We start from the raw sequence: 25,407 nt of genomic DNA, 5'->3' as shown, positions 1-25,407 counted from the left end.
GTGGCTTCGGGGAAGTATCTCGGATGATGTTCTCAAAAAAAAGGACGTCGCTGGCGGTGCAGGTGGGCAGACTGGCTTCTCGCACGGCTTCGATGACGATCAGCGTCTCCTCGGCTTCAGAGAGGCTGTCGCCGGTGTTGCTTGAAGGACAGAAAACGAACAGGAAGAACGCGTGAGCGAGCGTGCGCTGCTGTCGGGCAAGACCATTCGAGTCCCCGTGGGGCGGTGGCCGCCCCCACCTCCTCCCCGCCTGTCCCTCGCGGCCGGCCGACCAGCTCTGCGGTCGGCATGGGGTTTATCTGGTCCCAGCTCCAGGGATGGGCTCTGACTTCTCGGCAAAGTCAGGGTCATGTCATTCACAGTCACCGATTCAGGGATGGGCGCTGCAACAATCGTAGAGGATTGTTGTTGTTTTTGTTTATTTGTGTGTGTGTGTGTGTGTGTGTGTTTTTGTAGCTGCAAATAACAGAAATGAATTCCGGCTAATGAACAGCCGATGGAAAATAACATAACGATTATATTAAACGTCTCTAGGAGAGCGACAGCGTTCCAGGCTTCACGGCTGGGGTCCTAGGGAGTAACCTGACCCCTTTTCCACATCTTTTCCCGGAAAAGATCGTGCTTTACGGTAGAGAATGGTCCCACCCCGGTTATCTGCCCGGCGCTGTGTCATTCCCAGGGACCTAACAATTCCAAATGCAACTGACCTTTTAAGCTTCCGCTTCTTTCCTGCCATTATTATAATTGTCTTCAGGGCCCTCAGGCCAAAATTATAATGATCCTATCAAACACGAAAATATTGGAATGATTGCAGTTTTGGAAGGAAAATGAAAGAAGTTGGTAATAAGAATGCAAAGAGCACACAGTTAAGTGGCTGATCATCGCTGCTGTGAAGAGAAACGGTGATGTGAGCTCCACTTTGCTTCTGAGGCTCTCGCTTCTCCCCCAAACGGGTGCTCCTAAACGTCTCCTTCTCAAAGGACAGTGCACAAGTATTCAAGGTCCTAAACATGGGACTGAGCCCTGGCCGGTGTGCCTCAGTGGATAGAGCGCTAGCCCGCCGACTGAAGGGTCCCGGGTTCGGTTCTGGTCAAGGGCAGGTGCCTCGGTTACAGGCTCGATCCCCAGCCCTGGTCGGGGCGTGTGCGGGAGGCAGCCAATCAATGTGTTTATCTCACATCGATAATTCTCTCTGTCTTTCCCTCTCTCTTCCACTCTCTAAAAATCAATGGAAAAATAACCTTGGATGAGGAATGAATGAATGAATAAATAAATATAAATATAAATGAAATAAAATAACAAAATAAAAATAAACAAAATTAAAAATAAAATAACAAAGTAAAAATAAACAAAATTTAAAATAAAGTAACAAAATAAAAATAAATAAAATTAAAAAATAATAAATGAAATGAAATAAAATAAAATAGCAGACACTCAGTCACTCTCCCCAGATCTGGGAGGGAAGGTCTGGAACCTTGGCCGACCTGACACACCGCCTCCCATCCCTGCTGGGGCGTGGACTCGAGGTGCCGACGGGAATTCTAGCGCCGCCCCGTCCCCAGGTCTCCCCCTCCCCCTCCCCCCCTCCCGCCCTGGACCCCCACCAGACAAGCGTTGCCTCATCAGCTTCCCGCGAGGAAAGCGTGCGTGCGTTACCTGCTGGGAGAGCTGCGTGCTGGCCAGTCCGTACAGGTTCACCAGCTTCCTGGACAGCGACTTTGCAGACTGGAAGCCGACCGCCAACAGGCTGATCTCGGCGATCATTTCGTAATGGGGCGCCACCATGGCCACCGGGCGGAAGAGGGACTTTAAGGTATTGGGGAGACCCACGTGTCCCTTGTTCCTGAGAGGGCAAGAGAAACAGGGGCATGAAACACCCCTTTTTGGGTTTCCACACGCGTCGCCACATGATGTAACTTCCCCCCAAGAATCCCACTGGCGATCTATGCGATCTTTATCGGAGAACAAGCTTAGGAGGTAGTTCCTGTCCGACTTTCCATCTCACAGAGCTTCCTCCTTTATGCTCATGTCTCCCTGGGCCTCCTCCCACAGTCACCCACACCATCACCATCACCTTCCAGGAGCAGAGACTGACCGACCCTGCGGCCTCCACCGCTGGCAACCACTGCCTTCTCCTTCCTTCTGCTCCTCTCCCCAGCTTTGCACCACACTGCCGACCCTTTCCTCGCCGCCTGGCTGCCCGTGGAGGGGAAACGCCATTGCTGGGAAGCACCCTGGAATGGCAGCCACTCGGTGCCGGACCATGTAGGGTCCCCCGATGGCTAGACCTCAGGAGGTGGGCCCACGCCTGCGACACATGCGCTGACGCTTACCCGTAATTCACGGTGATGAACACTGCACACGACAGGTTGATACGAATCTTCTTTCCTTCCAGTTCAAACCTACAGGACATGACAGCAGGCATCACGAAGAGAGCTCTAGGCCCAAGTATGTGAAGACCACAACCGCGCCCGGCCGGCGTGGCTCAGGGGTTGAGCGCCGACCTATGAACCAGGAGGTCTCGGTTCGATTCCTGTCAAGAGCACGTACCTTGGTTACAGGCTCGATCCCCAGTGGGGGGCGTGCGGGAGGCAGCCGATCCATGATTCCCTTTCATCATGGATGTTTCTCTCTCTCTCTCCCTTCCTCTCTGAAATCAATACAAATATATTAAAAAACAAATAGCCCTAAGCTGCTTTTACTCAGTGGAAGAGCATCGGCCTGTGGACTGAAGGGTCCCGGGTTCGAGTCCTGTCAAGGGCACATGCCTGGGTTGCAGGCTCCATCCCCAGTGGGGGGGCGTGCAAGAGGCAGCCAATCGATGATTCTCTCTCATCATTGATGCTTCTCTCTCTCTCTCTCCCTCTCCCTTCCTCTCTGAAATAAAAAAAAAACACATAAAAAAACGAACAAAACAAAAACCAAAAAACCCTAAAACCTGAGTTTGGAACCTGCCTCGGGCTGTTCCATTAAAACCCAAACAGAGCCTCGTGGGAAGAAACAATGGTCAGAGGAGAAATGAGAGGCTCGTCTGAAGCCACAACTGTGAGCCCCGCTGGGACCCTGGCTTCTTTGCTCACGTCAGAAGCTGAGGAGTTTTGGGGGGCCTGTGGCGGGAAGGTACCCACATGACTGAACTGAGTTACAGGGAAAAGAACCTGGGGTGACCTGGGGCCCAGAGCGCCGCCCAGAGGGCGCCGCAGACCCCAGAGTGGCCATGGCATCGAGTTCCTGTGTTAGCGGGGAGCACAGCCCGCCCCCTGCTGCCCAATTTAGTAACTTTGGGGTCACTGAGGCGGACCCTTCGCACAGACATGAGGGTTCTGTCGCGGGGACGACAGTGGAGACACAGAGAGAAATCATCTGGTGATTTCATGAGCAGCCGATACCAACGAGGGTGGTCACGACAGGGAAGGGGACCCCAGGGGGACAAAGCCCGAGGACTCCCCGGACACAGCTGAGGAAGACCCAGCGAGGCTGGGCTGTGGTGAGGAAGGGGTGCAACGTGGGTCACCGTGGCCCCCACTTCTATCCACAGACGTGTGAGGCCGCGTGACAGTGGCTCTAGCACAGTGATGACGAACCTATGACACGTGTGTCAGAGGTGACACGCGAACTCATTTTTTGGGTTGACTTTTCTTTGTTAAATGGCATTTAAATATATAAAATAAATATCAAAAATATAAACCTTTGTTTTACTATGGTTGCAAAGATCAAAAAATTTCTATATGTGACACGGCACCAGAGTTAAGTTAGGGTTTTTCAAAATGCTGACACGCCAAGCTCAAAAGGTTCACCATCACTGCTCTCGTAGTTTGAAGGAATCCCTGGGAAGTCAAGTTGGAAGCGGATGTCCCCTAGCTCGCGTGAGAAATGTTAGATTGTCAGAGGAGTTTTAAACCCACACACCCCAGCTGTGCCCACCAAGGGAATCATGCAAGTTCCTGAATGTACCTGGAGAGGAAACCACTTTCGTTTGGATTAGGAAGCATCAGCAATCTAATGTACAGATATCACTGTTACAAGACTTTTCCATTCAAATATATTAACCCAGAGTTACGGAGTAAGAGGGGGCTCGGCTGTGTGGCCAGCAGAATTGGCTTTGTAAAAAGATGTAGAATTACACGGGGGAAAAGAAACTTGGGTTTCTTCAAATGAAACATGATAAGACAGCGTCATGACCCCTTTGGCGGTCGAACGACCCTTTCACAGGGGTCGCCTAAGACCATCCTGCATATCAGATATTTACACTACGATTCATCACAGTAGCAACATGACAGTGACGAAGTAGCAACGAAAATAATTTTATGGTTGGGTCACAACTTGAGGAACTGTATTTAAAGGGCCAGAAGGTTGAGAACCGCTGTGATAAGATGAAAAGGCGTTGAGAAAATTTCCACTCCAATACTTTTTCACGTTATCTGCCAAGCTAAAGACACATGATGGGTACGTGGCCTGCCCACACCCAACACTATCCGTGGAAGAAAACATTTCACAATAGTAACAGTAAGCGTGGACCGTACGTGCAGTCCACGGGGCAGGTACCTGACGGAGTAGCTGTCTTTAGCCGCCTTAATTGTTTGGATCAGGGAAGCAATGACGGAGTGGATTTCCACATCAATCTGATTGAATTCATCGAAACAAAACCACGCTCCTGACTGAACTAGTCCGAAGAAGAATCTTCCCATTATCTTAAAAAAAAAAAAGATTATTGACAATTACTACGCAGGTGAACATTTTCACTAGGATATTCATTTTTTAAAAAATATATTTTATTGATTTTTTACAGAGAGGAAGGGAGAAGGATAGAGAGTTAGAAACATCAATGAGAGAAACATCGATCAGCCGCCTCTTGCATACCCCCTGCTGGGGATGTGCCCGCAACCAAGGTACATGCCCTTGACCGGAATCGAACCTGGGACCCTTCAGTCCGCAGACCGACGCTCTATCCACTGAGCCAAACCGGTCAGGGGTAGGATATTCATTTTTGCATCTTCTTCCCATTCACGCAAACCAAGCAAACACCATCTGCAAGTCCTCCCTGATGCAGGCTTTTTGTGTGAAGCCTAAGTCTGCCAACTGTTGGGCAAGTCACCTGCCCCGTCTCTGAAGCCTAAACACGCCGTAGCCAACTCTGATGCTGACCGGGACCCTCGAGGCGGGGCCACGGCGGCCCTCACTGCACAGCCCGGGCTCCCAGGGCCTCGTTCCAGACCAGTGATGGCGAACCTTCTGAGCTCGGCGTGTCAGCATTTCCAAAAACCCTAACTGAACTCTGGTGCCGTGTCACATATAGAAATTTTTTGATCTTTGCAACCATAGTAAAACAAAGGTTTATATTTTTGATATTTATTTTATATATTTAAATGCCATTTAACAAAGAAAAATCAACCAAAAAAAATGAAGTCGTGTCATAGGTTCGCCATCACTGTTCCAGACAGAGCCCTGCTCCCCTGTAAGGTCTTTGGGACAGTTTTCCTGCAGACGGTGGCCGAGTGCCTGAAGGAAGGGGCTCCTTTCCTCGGTTAGGACAAGACTCAGGGCTAAGGGTGGGCTGCTGCTGGGGGAGGGGGGCCAGTGAACAGGCCAGAGTGGGGGGGCCCAGCTAAAGCGCCCGCTGCCACTCAGCTTGTGCCACCTGTGATGGCGCCAGCCCAGGGCGGCCAGATGGCCGGTGTTCTGGGATCGACATCTATTGATCTGTAAGTGCTGGCAGCTAAACAAGACAAGACAGAACCATGGTCAGACCAAACAGCATCTGGGGCCCTTGGGGAGCTTCTGCCAGGTGTTAGAGAGAGGGAGGGAGAGGGGGTGAGGGGGGAAGAGGGGATGAGGGAGCCCGAGGGAGCGGCTCAGGCCCAGGATACCGAAGTCGCTCCCCTCCTCCCACTGTAGGAATCAGAACTGTCTTTAAATGCCTGATACTGGGTTTATCATGGGGGGGGGGTGTGGTGGATATTAATTTTCATTCTTAAAACGACTGCATTAAACTATTATTTATCTTGATTACTAAATTTCTTGGCTCCCCCTGAAGGTTTGCTCAGCAGCTCACCCCCCCCTAGTCCTCTGGGCCCCACTAGAAGGTGCACTCTACTTGGTACGAGTCTCCATAATCACTCAATCAGCTTATTTACTGATTTTTTTTTATAAGCGGAGTGAGCACAGACTGGAAATGCAGGATCTCAGAGGTGACGTGCTTTGAACTGCAAATAAATGACAGCAATCGAACGTAAAAGGCTGGGACTCGACATACCACGATAACATGTTTTACAGCTCCGAGTAAATTTGCGACAGGCACGTAAACTTTTAATAAATATCCCAGATTCTGAGATATGTCTTAGATAATGTGCAAGCAAAACAAACGGGCTGATAGAAAGTTGTAATCATCCATATAAACTCTGATTCAAAGTTTTGTGTTCATTAGAATTGCCTCGTTGTTCTTAACAATTTACCTTTTCAGTAAGTTAATGTATAGGATTAGAACACATAAAAAAAATTTATATGAGTAGATCAGTACTCTTAATTTGTTATATTTATATTTATATTCCATATTAGATTTTGTTTGGAAATATCTCCATCAAAAAGTTTGAAAAACACAATCTTAAGAAGTAGTTCAGTTGAATAAAGGCAAACTGTATAATGTTTTAAGTTTATATTGCATTCTAAGTTTCTATTCTATTAAATTATTAATAGCATATATAGTTCTATTAATACTTAATACATCTCTAAGACATTTTTCTTGTTCTTTCAATCCCCAAGGAATTATTTCTTTCATCTGCATAATGTTTTTACCTGAGTATATAAGCTTTACCTTATAATCCAGATCCTCAAAGCAGTTGAAGACAACACAGTGTTTACCTAAGGACTGCGAAACAAAAATATTATTTTAATATAGTTCTTAAACAATGACACAAAATAACTAAGGTTAAAACTGCCGGAGTAATGAATGTCTTCTTTTGCGAAAACTTTTGCGATTAAAGATTAGTTACACACCAAATTTTAAAACTCACAAAACTGAACTGAGCAGAAATGCTCATATGCCATTACAGCTCGATTAGCACGTGGAGCATTAAGGTCATTTTTTAAACACACCAACAAGCCGAAACTGGTTTGGCTCAGTGGATAGAGCGTCGGCCTGCGGACTGAAAGGTCCCGGGTTCGATTCCGGTCAAGGGCATGTACCTGGGTTGCGGGCACATCCCCAGTGGGAGGTGTGCAGGAAGCAGCTGATCAGATGTTTCTCTCTCATCGATGTTTCTGACTCTCTCTCTCTCTCCCCCTTCCTCTCTGTAAAAAATCAATAAAATATATTTAAAAAATAAATAAATAAACACACCAACAAATATAAACTAAGGAAACAGCATTCCAGTGACATAACCGCCTTTATCAGGTGTCTCTTGTGCCTGTGCCTCTCTCTCTCTCTCTCTCTCTCTCTCTCTCTCTCTCTCTCTCTCTCTCACACACACACACACACACACACACACACACACCACCAAGACTAGGCAAAAATCTGTGTACGGGGCTCAAAATGAATGGATCGCCCCTACAAGCAGGGAAAAGGGGAATACAACCACCATTCGCATGTCAGCCGTTGGTCCAACGGCTTTCCAAGCAGATGCGGAGCACACGTGGACTTAGTGAGCGCCCAGCTCCCCACACAGAACAGCCGCTCGGAAATGAACCGCTGCGTGGTCTGAACAACCGAATGGGCTCGTCAAACGGTTAAGAACCTCTTCACAGAGATGGTGTCCACGTCCGGTGCCGTTCAAGTTTAGGACTCAAAGGAAGGTGCCATTCTGGATGCAGAACCACTTACTTTGGCCAGGTCTTTGACACTCTCCGTTTTTCCCGTGCCGTTGGGGCCCGAGGGGCAGCCCCCCATGTTCAGGTGCAGCGCCCCGGTGAGAGTCAGCCAGCATCTGTTGGTGAGAGGCGTGACGACCAGCCTCGGGGTGCAGCCCAAGTACTCGTAGCCGTACGTGAACCTGGCATCGCCTTGGGAGACGTAGCACAACATCTGTTTTTCGTTCCATTTATACTGCAGATGTCTGAAAACAACATTTTCAAAGCTCACGTTATCGGGGCAAAATTGCTTTTAGTTTGTGTTGTTTTTTTTTTTCCAAATGCGGAAACATAATCAAGATTAAAAATAAAATACTGGTTGAAAACAGAAATCACAAGATTAAATCAGGGGTCCTCAAACTACGGCCCGTGGGCCACATGCTAATACAAATATTGTATTTGTTCCCGTTTTGTTTTTTTACTTCAAAATAAGATATGTGCAGTGTGCATAGGAATTTGTTCATAGTTTTTTTTTAAACTATAGTCTGGCCCTCCCACGGTCTGAGGGACAGTGAACTGGCCCCCTGTTTAAAAAGTTTGAGGACCCCTGCATTAAATGAAAAGTGATGGAAAATTCATAATGACTGTATCAGCCACTGAAATGAGAACTCAGAAGACTATACACATGAATCTTCGTCCCGGGAGGAAAAATGGCCTTGCTGCATCATGCTGCCTGGTATGATGTCAGATAAACGGAGGATTTCTAGAAGTATCAGCCCTATGAAGCTTATTATGGTTTCAAATGAGAATGTGGCTCAAGACATTGTTAATTGTAACATCCTTATGTGAATGTAGTTGAGAGAAATGCCATTTGTCCTAATTATTTTTAAAAACTGTATCTTGCCCGGCCGGCGTGGTTCAGTGGTTGAGCGTCAACCTATGAACCAGGAGGTCATGGTTCGATTCCTGGTCAGGGCACCTGCCCAGGTTGCAGGTTCAAGCCTCAGTGTGGGGCGTGCAGGAGGCAGCCGATCAATGATTCCCTCTCATCATTGATGTGTGTCTCTCTCTCCCTCTCCCTTCCTCTCTGCCATCAATAACAATATATTTGCCTTTGCTTTTGGAGTCAGATCGCCAAGACTGATGTCAAGAAGCTTACCACCCATGTTGTCTTCTAGGGATTTTATGGTTTCAAGTCTTCCATTCAAGTCTTTCGTTCATTTTGCATTAATTCTTGTTTATAAGACAGTGGTCCGTTTCATTCTTTGCATATGGCCTTTCCGTTTTCCCAACACCATTTATTGAAGAGACATATTATTGGCTCTTTTGTTGTAGACTGTCCACGTGTGTAGGTTTATTTCTGGACTCTTTATTCTGTCCCATTGATCCATGTGTCTGTTTTGATGCCAATAGCATACTGTTCTGATTACGACAGCTTTGTGATGTAGTTTGAAACCGGGAACTGTGATGCCTCCAACTTGGTGCTTTTTTCTTAAAACGGGTTTGGCTACTGGTGGTCTTTTGTGGTTCCATACAAATTTCAGGATTTCTGCGCCCTCCCCCCCACCCCCCGTTCCCATTTCTGTGAAAAATACCATTGGAATTTTGATAGGGATTGAATTGAATGTATAGATTGCTGTGGGTAGTATGGACATTTTGGCAATATGGATTCTTCCAGAAAATTAAAATTCAGGTCTGACAAAGTTTGGGGTACAGAGTTAATTTACCAAGCGGTGGGTATGTGAGAAATGATTTCATGTAGGGTTCCAGTTGAGCTCTACCTACCTTGTCCACTCGAAATCCTCGGCGCTGAAGATATTTTTAAGCAGCAAATCGCTCACTATGTCTTTGCAGTGAACGTAGAGGGTGATCAATGCCCCCAGGACCACTTTCGTCCGCGCGTTGCTCGTGTCCTGCACCACCAGCTCTGCGATCTGCTCTAAGTGCTGTATCAGGTCCGCGTGGGCCTTTTCCAGCCCTTCTCTCGGATCAGGACTCATGAAACTTCTGGTGCAATCGTTGTAAAATATGATCTGGCTCTGCAAAGGTAAAATGTCAACATGGTAACGGAAGCATCAATTCTACAGATGAAAGCAAATGTGTTCACATCTATGTGTGGCGTGTGTGTATGGATGAGGGCATTTGCATGTGAGTAAAAGAGAGAGCTTACTCCTTTGTATGTATGTGAGAGTTAAAGATTGAATTTTGATTAATGCTTGTGTGTGTGTGTGTGTGGGGGGGGACTCAGTCATTAATAAATGGAAGTATACTTATCACCAATATTTATACTTTCTAAATGTATCCTTAACCACCAGGTTAAGTAATAACGACAGCAACCTTCCAAGATGAAACTAGTGGTGTTTCCTCAGTTGAACTCAGAAGTACTATTTCTATCACATGTCGTCTGTAATCACTGACTCTTCCCATACACACTAGAGCTATTTTATGGCGGCTACTAGGTTAATGTCAGATTGACTAGAAGTTAATGGCGGGGGATATGTCAAGAGGCTGGTAAGTTACTCGAGTGGATCCAATGCCATCCATGTATCCTTAAAACTGGAGACCTTTATCTGCCTGTTGGCGGAGGGAGACTGGACTACAGAAGAATGGTCAGAGACATGCAGCATCGCTAGCCTTGAACATGAAGGCCGGGGCCCCCAAAGCTGGAAAAGACAAGAAGTGGGGCTCCCCTGGGCCTCCAGAGAGGACCGCAGCCCTGCTGACACCCCGATCGGAGCCCAGGGAGACGTCCTGACCTTCTAAAACTGTCAGATAATGAAGGGTGTTGTTTTAAGCAACTAAGTTTGCAGTGACTTTTTCATGACAGCGGTAGAAAACGGAGGGAGCACAAGAGTGTGGTGTCCCTAGGAAGATAGTGCAGGGCCTATTTTTATTCAAGATTTTACTATGAGCCCTCGCTGGTTTGGCTCAGTGGATAGAGCATCAGCCTGCAGACTGAAGGGTCCCAGGTTCAATTCCAGTCAAGGGCACATGCCTGGGTTGTGGGCTCGATCTCCAGCAGGGGGTGTGCAGGAGGCAGCCAATCAATGATTCTCTCTCATCACTGATGTTTCTTTCTCTCTCTCCCTCTCCCTCTCTCTCTGAAATCAATAAAAAATATATTTAAAAAAGATTTTACTGTGAAAGGTTTAAACTGGAAAACTTAAAGGGATTATAAGATGAATTCCAAACGCCCACCAGCTGCGTTCTACAGTTAACGGTTTGCTGTGCGGGTGTTTGCTTTATCACCTATCTGTCCATCTGTCCATCCATCTGTATATCTTATTTCCAGATGCATTTCAGGGTCAGTGACGTACACGCGTGCCCTGCCTGATGGCTCATCCCCACCTCTGTGCTTCCCTGGCGGTGTGGCCCCCAGGCCCTCCCTGAAGATGGATGCAGCGCTGACTTACCACGGTGAGCACCACTTGTCCTGGGTGAGACACCACCCAGCTGGAAAATTGCTGGCGGCTCCATTCCTCGATCCCTTCCTTCACAAACCTGTCAACAGAAAAATGTATTTCCATTACTTACACCTGGTCATTGATCGCGGCCAGTCAGTGAGCAAACAGGACAAGATCACAGGAGGAATTTCCTCCAGGAACTCCGATTTTTTTGTTTTGTTTTGTTCCAATTTTAGGTACATGTACGGGTCCAAATAGCACCCAGAGAGCCTTGATTCGTGCCTACTTCATATCCCTTAAATTCCTCGTTAGCATCATCTGCACGTTTCCAATGGGGACAAACCCAAAGCCCCATTGGAAATCACACCGTACCATGGCAGACGGGAGTCCAAGTGTGAGGGTGATCAAAATAAATCTAAAGAAATGGCAGGACACGGCACATTGAAAGGGTCTCTGGAAGAGAGTTTAAAGGGACCCTCGGGGCCGAACCGGTTTGGCTCAGTGGATAGAGCGTCGGCCTGCGGACTGAAAGGTCCCGGGTTCGATTCCTGTCAAGGGCATGTACCTGGGTTGCGGGCACATCCCCAGTAGGGGGCGTGCAGGAGGCAGCTGATCGATCTCTCTCATCGATGTTTCTAACTCTCTGTCCCTCTCCCTTCTTCTCTATAAAAAATCAATAAAATATTTTAAAAAAATAAAAATAAAGGGACCCTCGGGGGTGAGGGCAGGGTTAGGGGACCCGCAGGGATGGTGGACACCGGGTCTAGCAGCAGGGGCCATGTTACCGCCCTCAGGCCCAACGGCGGAAGGGGATGAAGTCGCTGGAACCTGGTGAGGGCTGGAGACACCGGAGAGAGGCACCACCTGTCCCAAGCTGTGGCTTTCGGTAAAAGGGACATAGATTTTGCCCAAACTAGGGAGGCACGGGGGGGAGCCTCATGTTTGCCTCCACGCTAGTGGACGCACGAGGAGAGGAATCGAGGCCGTACCACCCAAGGGCACTGGCGGCCAAGTACACACAAGACCGAGCAGGGGCAGAGGGTGACCTTGGGGCGTCCCGACCGACCAGAACGGACAGCAAACACTCTGATGTGAATAAAAGTAAAACCAAGTAAAAGCAAAAAATCAAAATCCATTTTTATACTTGATTCACGGAACAACAACACGAGACAGAAATGTTCAAAATAACATTGTGATACGAACGTCTTCTGATCATGGAAACAGCTGTGACAAGCTATTCAACAAATAGCATGTAATAAAAAATATTAACTGGTGCCGACACCGAGGTGCTGACTGAAGGTACACACTCTACTAAGAAGGTTTGCATGTAACAACACAGCAAAAGATATAACAGGTGTTAGAAAGAGAAAGAAATTGGCAAATGCACGGAAGAAGTAGGACATGATTGTATAGTTGCCTATGAAAGTAAGTAGACCCAAAAGGGAATAAGAATATCAAGAAAAGTTCACCCTAAGGAAATGTATGCATGTAATTCCTGATATCCACAAATTAAAGATGAAACTGCATTTGAGTTTCTCAGTAGAGTCACAGAAGTCATTTAGGGCAGCTGAACATCTTTATTTATTTATTTTTTAAAATATATTTTATTGATTTTTTACAGAGAGGAAAGGAGAGAGATAGAGAGTTAGAAACATCGATGAGAGAGAAACATCGATCAGCCGCCTCCTGCACACTCCTCACTGGGGATGCGCCCGCAACCCAGGTACATGCCCTTGACCGGAATCGAACCCGGGACCCTTGAGTCCGCAGGCCGACGCTCTATCCACTGACCCAAACCGGTTTCGGCCGAACATCTTTAATGATTAGAGACGGTGATAAGACGCAGTTTCCAGAAACCTGAGCATCGTAACTGAAGGCGAATCGCGAGCAGCTTTCCCAATAAAACTAGAAGCAACAGTTTCTGCTCACTGGCATCTGTGCTTTTCAACACTGTACAAGATTTGTCACCCTAGACAACATCGAAAGGAAAGGACATTTTTAAAAAAAAACTGTAAAGACAGAGAGAGAACTATCCTCATTAGCGAAGGATAAGATTGTCTAACCAGCCATTGGAAATCTGCATGTCTCTCAAATGCCCAGATGCATTTTGGGGGTTCCCTGCCTACAGAAAGAAGCACCCTCCTCCCTCACGTGGAATGAGACCTGGTCCTCACACATCACCAGGGGTCAGAAGTGGAGCAAAGGAAAGCCCAGTGGTTATTTCTGCAGGTAAATGGTAACCTGCTCTCCTCTGGAAAGCCTGTGGTGGTGTTGGCATAATATTAATAAATATCGATATTAACACCCTGTGGACGGATCACGAGAATTCTCGCTCCATAGTACACAGTGTTTTACAAAATATCATACTTTAAAAAGATATTAGCTTGTAAGAGCACGTCATACATAACTTCAAAATGCAATGGGTATTTAATTGTAAAGCGTGCCTTTAACATTTATGTAAAACGTTTTTTGACCTCGTCCAATAGAGACTTATCCGGCCACTGGGTAAAGCTAGCAATGAAACTACCGGTCCGCAACGTGTTAAAACTTCAGAACCAGTGGCTTTCCCATAACCAACAGTAAAGAGCTAGAAATGTAGAAAGACTGTTCTAGTCCAATTTAGATGCGCACACACTGAGGCTCTGCCTTTATTCTACACAGATTGCAATGACAGATTCAACTATAGAAAGGAGAACATTAAAAAGACTAAACCAAGTAGCCCAGCCGGTGTGGCTCAGTGGTTGAGCGTCGACCCATGAACCAGGAGGTCACGGTTCGATTCCCGGTCAGGGCACGTGCTGGGTTACAGGCTCGATCCTCAGTGTGGGGGGTGGGGGGTGGCGTGCAGGAGGCGGCTGGTCAGTGATTCTCTCTCATCATTGATGTTTCTCTCTCTCCCTCTGCCTTCCTCTCTCTGAAATCAGTAATAAAAACACATTTAAAAAAAGACTAGACCAAGTAAACGATGCCAGGGAGCAGAAATGGGACAGAGACGCACAGAAGTGAAGGGGCTGTTCCCGGAGGCCTCCTGGGCACCAGGTCTCAGGGAAGCAGCCAATCCGGCCAGTGTTCAGACCCTTAAGAATCTCAAAGTACACAAATACCGATGCTGTCCGTGGTCACACCCTCAAGCTGACGCTTATCAACATGACCCAATAGATTTCACTTCATGCATTTCTCTGTCTAGTTCCCACTTAGATTAGGAGATAATTAACCAAGTCTCTCTCTCTCTCTCTCTCTCTCTCTCTCTCTCTCTCTCTATATATATATATATATATATATATATATATATATATATATATAAATATCCACACACACACACACACATATATTAGGATCTGACCATTGTACTTACTTTTTTAGCACGTCAAACATGCTCTTCTCTACGTTTTCCAGCCACTGTTCCACAGCATTTCTTACACGAATTTTCCTGTAATTTAAGAAATAACCATGTGGAGGGTTACCTTTACTCCTGTTTCATTCCTGTGATAAGCTTGTAGACTAAGTCTTCTCTACTCATACCACTCACAGGCCAAAGGACTCTAATTCTGTAACAGCTTTTATTTTTCTAGACCTTAATTTGGGAAACTATGCAAAAAAACAAACAAAACCCAAAACATGTCACTTAGCTTTAGGAAATTCTGACATCAACACCATAAATTTGCAAAATGAACAGTCCCGTTAAATACGAATTTTCAAAATAGATAGGTTATATTACAAAGCAATTTTGGATTCCTCGCTGGATCTTTGAAACACTAAGCCTAGATCAGGGGCCAGTGAGGGGTTTTGGTGGATGACAAGACTGGGGCACAGCATGCTTTCAAACCACACACACCAGGAGCCCCAGGCCACGGCTGGCAGACTGGACCAGTGCGACGGAAGGAGAATCAGAAGGGGCAGCACCAACAACCCCAAGCGAGTTCCCTTACGGCCTGTATTCAACTAATAACATCTCGCGTTGGTTTTCAGGATCCTGTTACTCCATATAGACATGGAAGGGTAAAATTCCAGACAAGCATATTATCTTCGAAGAAATAGTTTGCTGCCTGGCCAGCGTGGCTCAGTGGTTGAGCATTGACCTACGAACCAGGAGGTCACGGTTTGGTTCCCGGTCAGGGCACAGGCCGGGGTTGTGGGCTCGATCCCCAGTAGGGCGCGTGCAGGAGGCAGCCGATCAATGGTTTTTCTCATCGTTGATGTTTCTCTCTCTCTCCCTCTCTCTGTAATCAATAAAAAGTATGTATGTATGTATGTATTTATTTTATTATTTTTGTAATATATCTTTATTGATTTCTGAGAGAAAGGGAAAGGGAAAGAGAGATAGAAACATCAATGATGAGAGAGAATCATGGATTGGCTGCCTCCTGCATGTCCCCGACTGGGGATCAAGCCTGCAACCCAGGCATGTGCCCTTGACTGGAATCAAACCCGGGACCCTTCAGTCCGCAGGCTGACGCTCTATCCACTGAGCCAAACCAATGAGGGCAGTATGCGTTTTTTTTAAAAGAAGTAGTTTGCTTAGCCAACTTCTACGATCCATCAGAAATCGCCAAGCGGAGGTTTTGCAACGTAAAGGTCCTACTTGGGCAGTAACAGGGCTTCTCCTTCGTTGGAGATGAGCATGATCACGGTGGGAGGGCCGACCTCCTGCTTCCAGATCAGCAGCTGCTTATTTTTCTCAAAGCATTTCACCAGGTGGGGCTGTGGCCCAGAAACAAGCGAGCATCACCACCCCCCCCCCCCCCCCCGCCCCGTGGCTTTTGGGGATAACGCTGCGGAGCAGAGGACAGTGGTCTCACCTGGACAGACTCGGGGTCCCTGCTCCCCGCCAGGATCGCGAGAAGTTCCTCGTTGCTAAGGAAGTAGAATCTTGGGAAAATCATCCTTTTAACTTCAAGGTAGTCCTGTCCAGAACCAAAAGAAGTGCAATTCAGAATATGTGTCATCAGGATACGAATCGAGTTGGGCCTCCATGGGCACACAGAAGCCACAATGTTAAAACCACAGGTGCCCTGGCCAGTGTGGCTAAGTGGATAGAGCGTCGGCCTGCGGACGGAAGGGTCCCGGGTTCGATTCCGGTCAAGGGCATATATCCTCAGTTGCAGGCTCCTCCCCGGCCAGGGCCCTGATTGGGGCGCGTGCAGGCAGGCACTTAAAAATGTGAGACTTTGCTGAAGATCATTTAGATTGGTCCATGCACGTCTCTTCCCTTTCTCTAGACCAGTGATGGCGAACCTATGACACACGTGCCCAGAGGTGACACGCGAACTCACTTTTTTTGGTTGATTCTTCTTTGTTAAATGGCATTTAAATATATAAAATAAATATCAAAAATATAAGTCTTTGTTTTACTATGGTTGCAAAGATCAAAACATTTCTGTATGTGACACGGCACCAGAGTTAAGTTAGGGTTTTTCAAAATGCTGACACGCCGAGCTCCAAAGGTTCGCCACCACTGCTCTCTACTGTTCGTTTTTTTTAAATATATTTGTATTGATTTCAGAGAGGAAAGGAGAGGGAGAGAGAAAGAGATAGAAACATCAATGATGAGAGAGAATCATTGACTGGCTGCCTCCTGCACGCCCCCGACTGGGGATGGAGCCTGCAACCCAGGCATGTGCCCTTGACCGGAATCAAACCTGGGACCCTTCAGTCCGTAGGCCAACGCTCTATCCACTGAGCCACACCAGCTGGGGCTCTCTCTAGTGTTTGCATGAGCCCAACAGATGGTGAGCGTTGGAAATACCGTTGGGAAGCTAGAGCAACAACGAAAACCTGCCCCGGGGTGGGGCCACGTGGGGTGTTACGTGGCAGGGTGTGAGCTGAACGGTTCTGCACCCTAGGGCCTCGGCCGCCTTACCTCCAGACTTTTCTTTATCCGTTCGAGAGAGACGTTACAGTTTCTCAGGATCCCCAGGACGCCCGTGGAGATGGCTATTCCCAAGGCGTTCAGCTTGTTTTGGATTTTTAACATGATCTCCTTCCACATGTCCATCACCTGAGAGAAGAGTTCCGATTCTGCTGGGAGCTGCCTGCACAAAGAAAATTGGGAATCGTTTTATTTTTTGAAGAAATGATCATGAAAATCTGCCAGCTCAGTGCACCTGCCACCCAACAGTGTTCAATTTACAAAATGTTGTGCTCCGTTATATTTTTGCTGATCGAGCATTAACTAAAGTTTGTTTGTGTGGTTTTTTTTTAGTGTCTGTTGTGTACTAGTGGCGTACATGGTAGGAAATACTACCATAGATTGGCTATCCAGCCGTCATTTCACAAGATCAGGCTTAACGAGGGGTATAAGCTTGAGATATAAAAGTTCTACATAGAGCCGAAACCGGTTTGGCTCAGTGGATAGAGCGTCGGCCTGCGGACTGAAAGGTCCCAGGTTCGATTCCTGTCAAGGGCATGTACCTGGGTTGCGAGCACATCCCCCGTAGGAGATGTGCAGGAGGCAGCTGATCGATGTTTCTCTCTCATCGATGTTTCTAACTCTCTATCTCTCTCCCTTCCTCTCTGTAAAAAATCAATAAAATATATTTTTAAAAAAAGTTCTACATAGAGTGTGTGGGAGTGATTTCTGTCGGAGGGTCTGGAATAAAACAAAGGGCTACGAAAATTCGGCCCTGGCCGGTCTTGCTCAGTGGATAGCGCATCGGCCCATCATCTTTCTCCGTGAGTCGAAGGCGGGTCTATTCCAGACCCACTTTTTCTGTTCTTTACAGCCATGGCAAAGGGGCCTTTAATCAGAAGCCCTGTTTTCAGCCTGCTAGCCAAACCTGTCAAAGAACAACTTGGTGATATTCCGAAATCCCTTACCTAGGAGTCTTCCCTCTCGTTAAGAAATGTTTCGCCGAACCTGTTTGGCTCAGTGGATAGAGCGCCGGCCTGCGGACTCAAGGGTCCCAGGTTCGATTCCGGTCAAGGGCATGTACCTTGGTTGCGGGCACATCCCCAGTGGGGGGCGTGCAGGAGGCAGCTGATCGATCTCTCTCATCGATGTTTCTACTCTCTGTCCCTCTCCCTTCTTCTCTGTGAAAAATCAATAAAATATTTTTAAAAAAAGAAAAGAAATGTTTCGTAAAAGGTAGCATTGAGGTTTGCATTTCAGGCACTAAGTTGTCGTGGCCATAAAGGACATTCCCCTTAGTTATGTGGTTTCACCTCCTCAGAGCACTTTGAGAATAAATGTAGGTGAATAGAGTCTAAAGCAGCGATGGCGAACCTGTGACACGCGTGTCAGAGGTGACACGCGAACTCATTTTTTTGGTTGATTTTTGTCAAATGGCATTTAAATATATAAGATAAATATCAAAAATATAAATCTTTGTTTTACTATGGTTGCAAAGATCAAAAAATTTCTATATGTGACACGGCACCAGAGTTCAGTTAGGGTTTTTCAAAATGCTGACACGCCGAGCTCAAAAGGTTCGCCATCACTGGTCTAAAGCATTCATATGGTAAGAACTATATGCATACAACAAAAAGGGATACTGTTTCCTACGAAGTAATGCATCTAAACATTTCTCTTTTGTTAACCCCTAGGAGCTCCCCCATGCATCTAAAATAAAGCTCAAAATACTTCACCTGATATTCAAGGTTTTCTATCATTTGCTCTAATATGCCTTATAAACATACACCTCATCACTTTCTACCTTATTTCAGAATGGCCCCTAGACTAGCTTGTGTGATGTCCACTGTTTAAATTCTGCCTCGATAATACATATGTCTCAACTTAAGCACCCTTAAGACCAATCAGCTACAAAGAGACCAATTAATTCCAATGCTAAGAATAGAAAGAGATGGTAAAATTTTCAACGTTGTCTAGGTCAGTGGTTCTCAACCTTGGCTGCACATTAGAATCACCTGGGAATCTTTTTAAAATCCTGATTTCTGGGCCTCATCCTCCAGAAATTCTGTTTCTTTGTTACTAATGTTGTGGCCTCACCCCAAAACAAAGAAACAGAATTTCCAGAGGATGAGGCCCAGAAATCAGGATTTTAAAAAGATCCCCAGGTGATTCTAATGTGCAGCCAAGGTTGAGAACCACTTGTCTAGGTCCTTTATTCTTTCACGTGGTCCAGAGTAAGAAATTATCATTTATGTATGAATGCTACTAAAAAACACGCTTACTGTTTACATCAAAACCACACTAATAGCCCGGCCAGTGCGGCTCAGTGGTTGAGCGTCAACCTATAAACCTGGAGGTCACTGTTCAATTCCCGGTCAGGGCACATGCCCAGGTTGCAGGTTCGAGCCCCAGTGTGGGGTGTGCAGGAGGCAGCCGATCAATGATTCCTTCTCATCACTGATGCTTCTTTCTCTTCCTCTCCCTTCCTCTCTGAAATCAATAAAAATGTTTTTTAAAGAACCACACTAATAGAGACAGATATTATAGCTTGGAGATTATAATGATGCATCTGACATTTCTTTCTTGTCCTTAATAGCTCCCTATCAATAACAGAGAAATAAGGCTTTAAAAAATGATATTTTCCATTTTCTACGAAGGAAAAAATATAATAATCATTTGGCAGCGAGAGTGTTCATTGAAGAAATGGTTTCTCCAGAATCACAGAGAATAAATTATCCACGATGATTTTTTTGTGCCCGTATGTGGCATATTTCAAGTTTTTACCTTTTTACCTCCAAAGAATTGAAGACTGGTTCAAGGTAAAGCCAAGATCTTTGACAGTTCACCCACTCCTCCAGGGTGTATGAGAAGAGAGTCAACTTTTGGTCCCATTTATCCACAAGACCCTACAAGGACAGAAACCAAAATCTAAATGGAAAATTACTTGTAAGATTCATAGAATAGAAACTGAACACAAAACTGATTATTAGTCACTGACATACAGGAAGTAATGCCTGGAGGGTCTGGACATGAATATAAGTCTCATTATATTTAGTATTGGGGAGGTGTGAGGTGTCCTACTCATTCAATTTTCTGTCTTATTCATTATGCAATATACAAATATTTTTTGGTATGTATATGCTTTCATTCCTTTCTTTAAACATTGTTGCACAGATGTACATACACATATAACGTCTTTAATAATTTACATAAATGCAATCATATTATATACATTGTTCTGTGGCTTGCTTTTTTTTAACCTGTGTTTTACAGAAGTTTTGTACACATGCTTGTAAGTTTTCTTCATTCTTTTAATATCAGAAAACTTCCATTAGTAATAAAGGCATTTAGTGCTCTAACTATTCCTTTTTTAGGGCTCTCGCCAGCTGTCAAAGGTTTGATTTATAATTCTCTCCTTCTTGCTCATTTTCAATTAAAAATTTGATTACATTTCCTATATATTCTTCTAGTTTCTTTTAAACTTCCATTTTTTGTGAGTGATTTGGTTGTTGTCTATTTTTTGCAACTTTTCTACTGTTCAGTTTTTATTTTACTGCACATGGTTAGAGAACAGTTTATGTGATTTAACTTTTTTTTGGGGGGGGGTTAATTCACTTAGTGTTTTTCTCTGAGGTCCAATTGACATTTTCCCTAAATGTTTGTATGTCTGCAAATACTATGAATTGCATCTGTTGAATAGATATTTCTCTCACACTATCTATAATTAATTTTACTAGTAAATATTTCTATATTGTTACACATCTTGTAGAGTTTCCTGAAGTTTAAATGATTCTCATCTATGTTGTTGGATGGAGGCTGTCCAGGAAGGACTATCAGAGAACACCAAATACAAGCTCTGTGGTTTCATTTCAACTTACACTAGAATAGATGTGGAGGCTGCTGTTTGGTGCAGAAATAACTGCAGGAACACACGAGCATAAAGCCAGGATGGCAATAGCCGGTTTGGCTCAGTGGATAGAGCGTCGGCCTGTGGACTGAAGGGTCCCAGGTTTGATTCCAGTCAAGAGCACATGCTGGGTTGCAGGCTCGATCCCCACTAGGGGGCGTGCAGGAGGCAGCCGATCAATGATTCTCTCCCATCACTGATGTTTCTCTCTCTCCCCTTCTCCCTTCCTCTCTGAAATCAATAAAAATACGTATTTTTTTTAAAAAAGAGAAATAACACAGGGAATTAAAATGAGGTATTCCTCTCCAGCACACAGACGACAGGGCAATGGTCCGGGCACGGGCACGGGGGGGGGCCTGTGGGCATTGGCAGTGGCAGTGGCATTGCTGGGAACGCCCCGGCTTGCGGGCTCCTGTTTGCATCTTGCCTAAATTCACCTCGTCTGCCCAAATGAGACGTTCTGACAATTCCTCATGAACAGCGAACGTTTCCATAAAAAGTTATTTTTTTTAGTCTTTTATCCGCTATTCAATCCAGTTTGGTGTAAGTATTTCAATGCATTATTCAAATCCAAAGCTCCCAGATGGCAAAAATGTGAAGTGATCAACAAGAGGGTGGACAATGACAGCAGGTCCCCTGGGCCCCACCACCTACCTTAATGGGCTCGCTATACGAGGACCCTTTCACGGTGGCGAGCATGATCTGAGACTCCTCCAACTGGGCCAGCAAGTCATCCAGAGACGAAATGATGAGGATCTCGTCCGTCTCCGTGTGATGAAGGACCAAGTGCAAAGGGGTCGTCTTCCAAAGGTCGATGATCTTAAACAGCAGCTTTTCCAGAGCAGCTTCGTGCGTGGCCGAGGTGGAGATTTCATTGATTTCCTTTTCATACTGACACATCTGGGAGGGAAATTCACGTTTTTTAGTTGTCAGCGCAGCAGATCATTCCGGATACATCAAAAATGGAAGACCGCTGCGAACACGTGACGGGGACAGCGGAAACAGTGAAGGTCGGATGCGCTCGGGTTCCATCCCAACCACAGGCTGCGTGGCGGGACCTTTGTGACGCGCCCCCTCCCCCCCATTTCCTCATTACAGCAAATCAGTTAGTAGATTATAGGTATAAAATACTGGTGATTGATTTCATTAGAGACTGTCAACACTGAATCACGAAACATCCATGGAGCTTATTGTAAGCCAGGCGCAAAAATAGAAAAACCTGCAACCAGAAATCCCCCCTTTTTTGGCCCCCTCATCCCCTTAGATCAGGGATTCCCAAAAGGGGGGGCTCCCCCCCCCTGGTGGGCCCTGCAGCAATGCAGCGATCCAGGGGGGCGGTGATGGCCACAGGTGCATTTGTTTTAACTTTTTTTGTATTACCTTTCTATTCTGAGTTCAAGAAATAGCTTCATAATTTCAAACTTCAGTGTTTCTAATGTACACCTTTCTTTACTATATTTTACGAAAAAGGTAGAAACATTAGTACATATATCTTTCTGTTTAATTGCTATTAAAATTAAAAAAAAAATTAATTTCCAGGGGGCGCTGAGTGATATTTTTTCTGGAAAGGGGGCGGCAGGCCAAATAAGTTTGGGAACCACTGCTGTAGATGTATTTGCTCGCTTAAAATGAGCCCCGGTGGCATTTCACCCGTTTTTGTTTTATTCCGGACTCCCCTCGCTTACCTTGAGCACGAGAAGGCTCTCTATGGTACAGTTTCTATCCAGGGTGATGGACTTCCCAATGATCTCCTGGAAGGCCTCCCAGTGCCGGGGCTTGAGACAGGGGTTCCCCAGGGCGATGATGATGGGCAGCTCTTGCTTAAAGCTGGTCACCGACTGCTTCAGGTACGCTACCATGTTGTTCTGGGGTAGGTCTGTGAACAGCAATGGGTCGGTGGGCTGATGACATGCTCACTGTATGTTTGAAACCAGACCGCGTTGATCAGTTATCCGTCTGCACTAAAACAGTGAGTTTGATGACTATCATCCTCCCGTAAGACTGAACTATGGAGTAAAGAGATATGGCACTGCTGATCAGAGAACCAAGTCACCTGATGGCATTTGATGCTAGGAAAGCTGCTACAGGGTTCCGAGTGTCACTGACAAGACAGACAGACAGACAGACAGACAGGCACACGTTGGCATTCAAAAGACTATAATAGGGTCCAGCCGGTGTGGCTCAGTGGTTGAGCATCGACCTACGAGCCAAGAAGCCATGGTTCGCTTCCTGGTGAAGGGCACATCATTGATGTTTCCATCTCTCTCCCTCTCCCTGCCTCTCCGAAATCAATAAATATATATTTTTAAAAAGAGACTGTTAAGGTTTGGGGCTTTTAAATTCTGCTCAGTAGGGAACAACATCACGGGGAAAAACAGAGTCACTATTTTTTCATAAGGAAGATACTTGAACACTGAAATGTCGGTGAAAGCTTTGCCATGGCACTGACAGCACTGAGACACAAGACTCAAACCTGTGCAGGTGCAGGTTCAACCCTTAGAACTTTTTTTTTTACTGCCCCTTAAAAAGAACAGGGAGGGGCCCTGGCCAGTGTGGCTCAGTGGCTAGAGCACTGGCCTGTGGACTGCAAGGGTCCCAGGTTCGATTCCGGCCAAGGGCATGTACCTGGGTTGTGGGCATATCCCCAGTAGGGGGCGTGCAAGAGGCAGCTGATCGATGTTTCTCATCGATGTTTCTAACTCTCTATCCCTCTCCCTTCCTCTCTGTAAAAAATCAATAAAAAATGTATTTTTTTAAAAAGGAGACGCAAACTGTTATTCATGACGTTAAGCAAATTTGGGGCCCAAGTCTCCATCTCTTTTCTTTTGCTTCAGGAAATAATCCCACCTGCGCCCTGGGCCGTCTCTCCAGCCGTGAGCGGTCAGGTCGTGGGGACTGGGAGAGAGAGGGTGACCCTGCTGACCCAGGGGGCGTCTTGTATGTAACTCTGGGCGGGCCACCACGGGGAGGACGCGTTTACCTTTTTCCAGGACCAAGATCAGGCTCAGCCACTTGGACACGTTGCTCTGCACCGACTCTATGTCAATGTCCTGAAGGGTGCTGGCCCTCCACTCCTGGAAGAGCGCTCGCCACTCCTCCTGCGCCTCCCACAGGATCTTCCTCAAGGTCAGCTCATAGTCGATGTCGGAGATCTCGGCCGCCACCGCCTGGGTGAGCTCCTCCACGTTCAGGGGGTGCAGGTGCGACGGGGCCTCGCTGATCGACTCCTGGTAGTTGGCGCAGATCTGGACCTTGTTGGCGAGGGTGGCGGCTTCCTGGGAGAAGGCCTGGACCATTTCCATCGCGGTGGACGCCGGGGTCCCCATGTGTAACAGAACAGGCGTCTTCACCTGGAAAAGAGCAGGGACACACGCCAAGAGGTCACAGCGCTCGGAAGGTGGCCACGCTCACGGACCGCGTCTCAGCACGCAGCCCAATGTCATGTGCAACCACCATCTGGGGAGATTACCTTTAGCGTGTAATTCCTTGTGTTGGTTACGATTCATTGTCATTATTTTTTTAATCTATCTTATTGATTTTTTACAGAGAGGAAGGGAGAGGGATAGAGAGTTAGAAACATCAATGAGAGAGAAGCATCGATCAGCTGCCTCCTGCACACTCCCCACTGGGGACGTGCCCGCAACCAAGGTACACGCCCTTGACCAGAATCGAACCTGGGACCCTTCAGTCCACAGGCCAACGCTCCAGCCCAGAGGTTCTCAACCTGTGGGTCGGGGCCCCTTTGGGGGTCGCCTAAGACCATCGGAAAACACATATATAATTATACATTGTTTTTGTGATTAATCACTATGCTTTAATGATGTTCAATTTGTAACAATGAAAATACATCCTGCATATCAGATATTTACATGACGATTCATAACAGCAGCAAAATTACAGTTATGAAGTAGCAACGAAAATAAGTTTATGGTTGGAGGTCACCACAACATGAGGAACTGTATTAAAGGGTCGCGGCATTAGGAAGGTTGAGAACCACTGCTCTAGCCACTGAGCCAAACCGGTTAGGGCCATTGTCATGATTATTATTACCATCAGATCTATAATTTCCTGTGTATCTTCTCTATTTCAGGCGTGGTGGCAACATGTTACCTTCCTTACTAAATCCACACAACCATCTTCAAAGACAGTTACTAGTTTGTATAATTTTTCAAAGAACTTCTGAGGTTGTAAATAATCTTCCTGTCGTCAGATGGTAAGCGGCGGTGCCGGGTGTGGCCCGCATTCCCGCTTCCTGACCCTGGAAAAGGGTGCCTTACTTTTATGACGCTTGTCACGTGTTGCCTCGTGTGAGAGTTTTATCCTTACCCAGGACATTGTGGGCATTTGCAACAATGACATCCAAAGAGAGAAAGATGTGAGTAAAAGTTTGCTCTGATTTTCCTTACTAAATGAACAACTTCTTAAGATTAAGGTTTAGGCTGTGTATACCTCAGAGAACCCCGCAC

At 46.3% G+C, this 25,407-nt stretch overlaps 1 protein-coding gene across 1 annotated transcript in view; it reads right to left on the bottom strand.

The window, feature by feature from the left end:
• Window positions 1-13: 13 nt before the first annotated feature.
• DNAH14 (dynein axonemal heavy chain 14) overlaps window positions 14-25,407 on the bottom strand; it is a gene marked incomplete at its 3' end in the record, with an annotated part of 59,190 nt that continues 33,796 nt past the window's right edge. Inside the window, exons 18-34 of the mRNA XM_014447297.2 lie at window positions 23,922-24,291; window positions 22,627-22,817; window positions 21,596-21,841; window positions 19,819-19,940; window positions 17,047-17,218; window positions 15,986-16,090; window positions 15,769-15,887; window positions 14,542-14,616; window positions 11,196-11,283; window positions 9,568-9,821; window positions 7,817-8,048; window positions 6,812-6,865; window positions 4,546-4,691; window positions 2,334-2,402; window positions 1,657-1,843; window positions 708-781; window positions 14-125 (exon numbers count right to left, since the gene is read on the bottom strand). Coding sequence (XP_014302783.2) covers window positions 14-125; window positions 708-781; window positions 1,657-1,843; window positions 2,334-2,402; window positions 4,546-4,691; window positions 6,812-6,865; window positions 7,817-8,048; window positions 9,568-9,821; window positions 11,196-11,283; window positions 14,542-14,616; window positions 15,769-15,887; window positions 15,986-16,090; window positions 17,047-17,218; window positions 19,819-19,940; window positions 21,596-21,841; window positions 22,627-22,817; window positions 23,922-24,291 — 2,616 coding nt within the window. The remainder of the gene's footprint in view (window positions 126-707; window positions 782-1,656; window positions 1,844-2,333; window positions 2,403-4,545; window positions 4,692-6,811; window positions 6,866-7,816; window positions 8,049-9,567; window positions 9,822-11,195; window positions 11,284-14,541; window positions 14,617-15,768; window positions 15,888-15,985; window positions 16,091-17,046; window positions 17,219-19,818; window positions 19,941-21,595; window positions 21,842-22,626; window positions 22,818-23,921; window positions 24,292-25,407) is intronic.

Source organism: Myotis lucifugus, unplaced genomic scaffold (genome assembly GCF_000147115.1).
Source record: "Myotis lucifugus unplaced genomic scaffold, Myoluc2.0 scaffold_635, whole genome shotgun sequence".
Classification (NCBI taxonomy): Eukaryota; Metazoa; Chordata; class Mammalia; order Chiroptera; family Vespertilionidae; genus Myotis; species Myotis lucifugus.
This window is presented reverse-complemented; position numbering and strand designations above follow the sequence as displayed.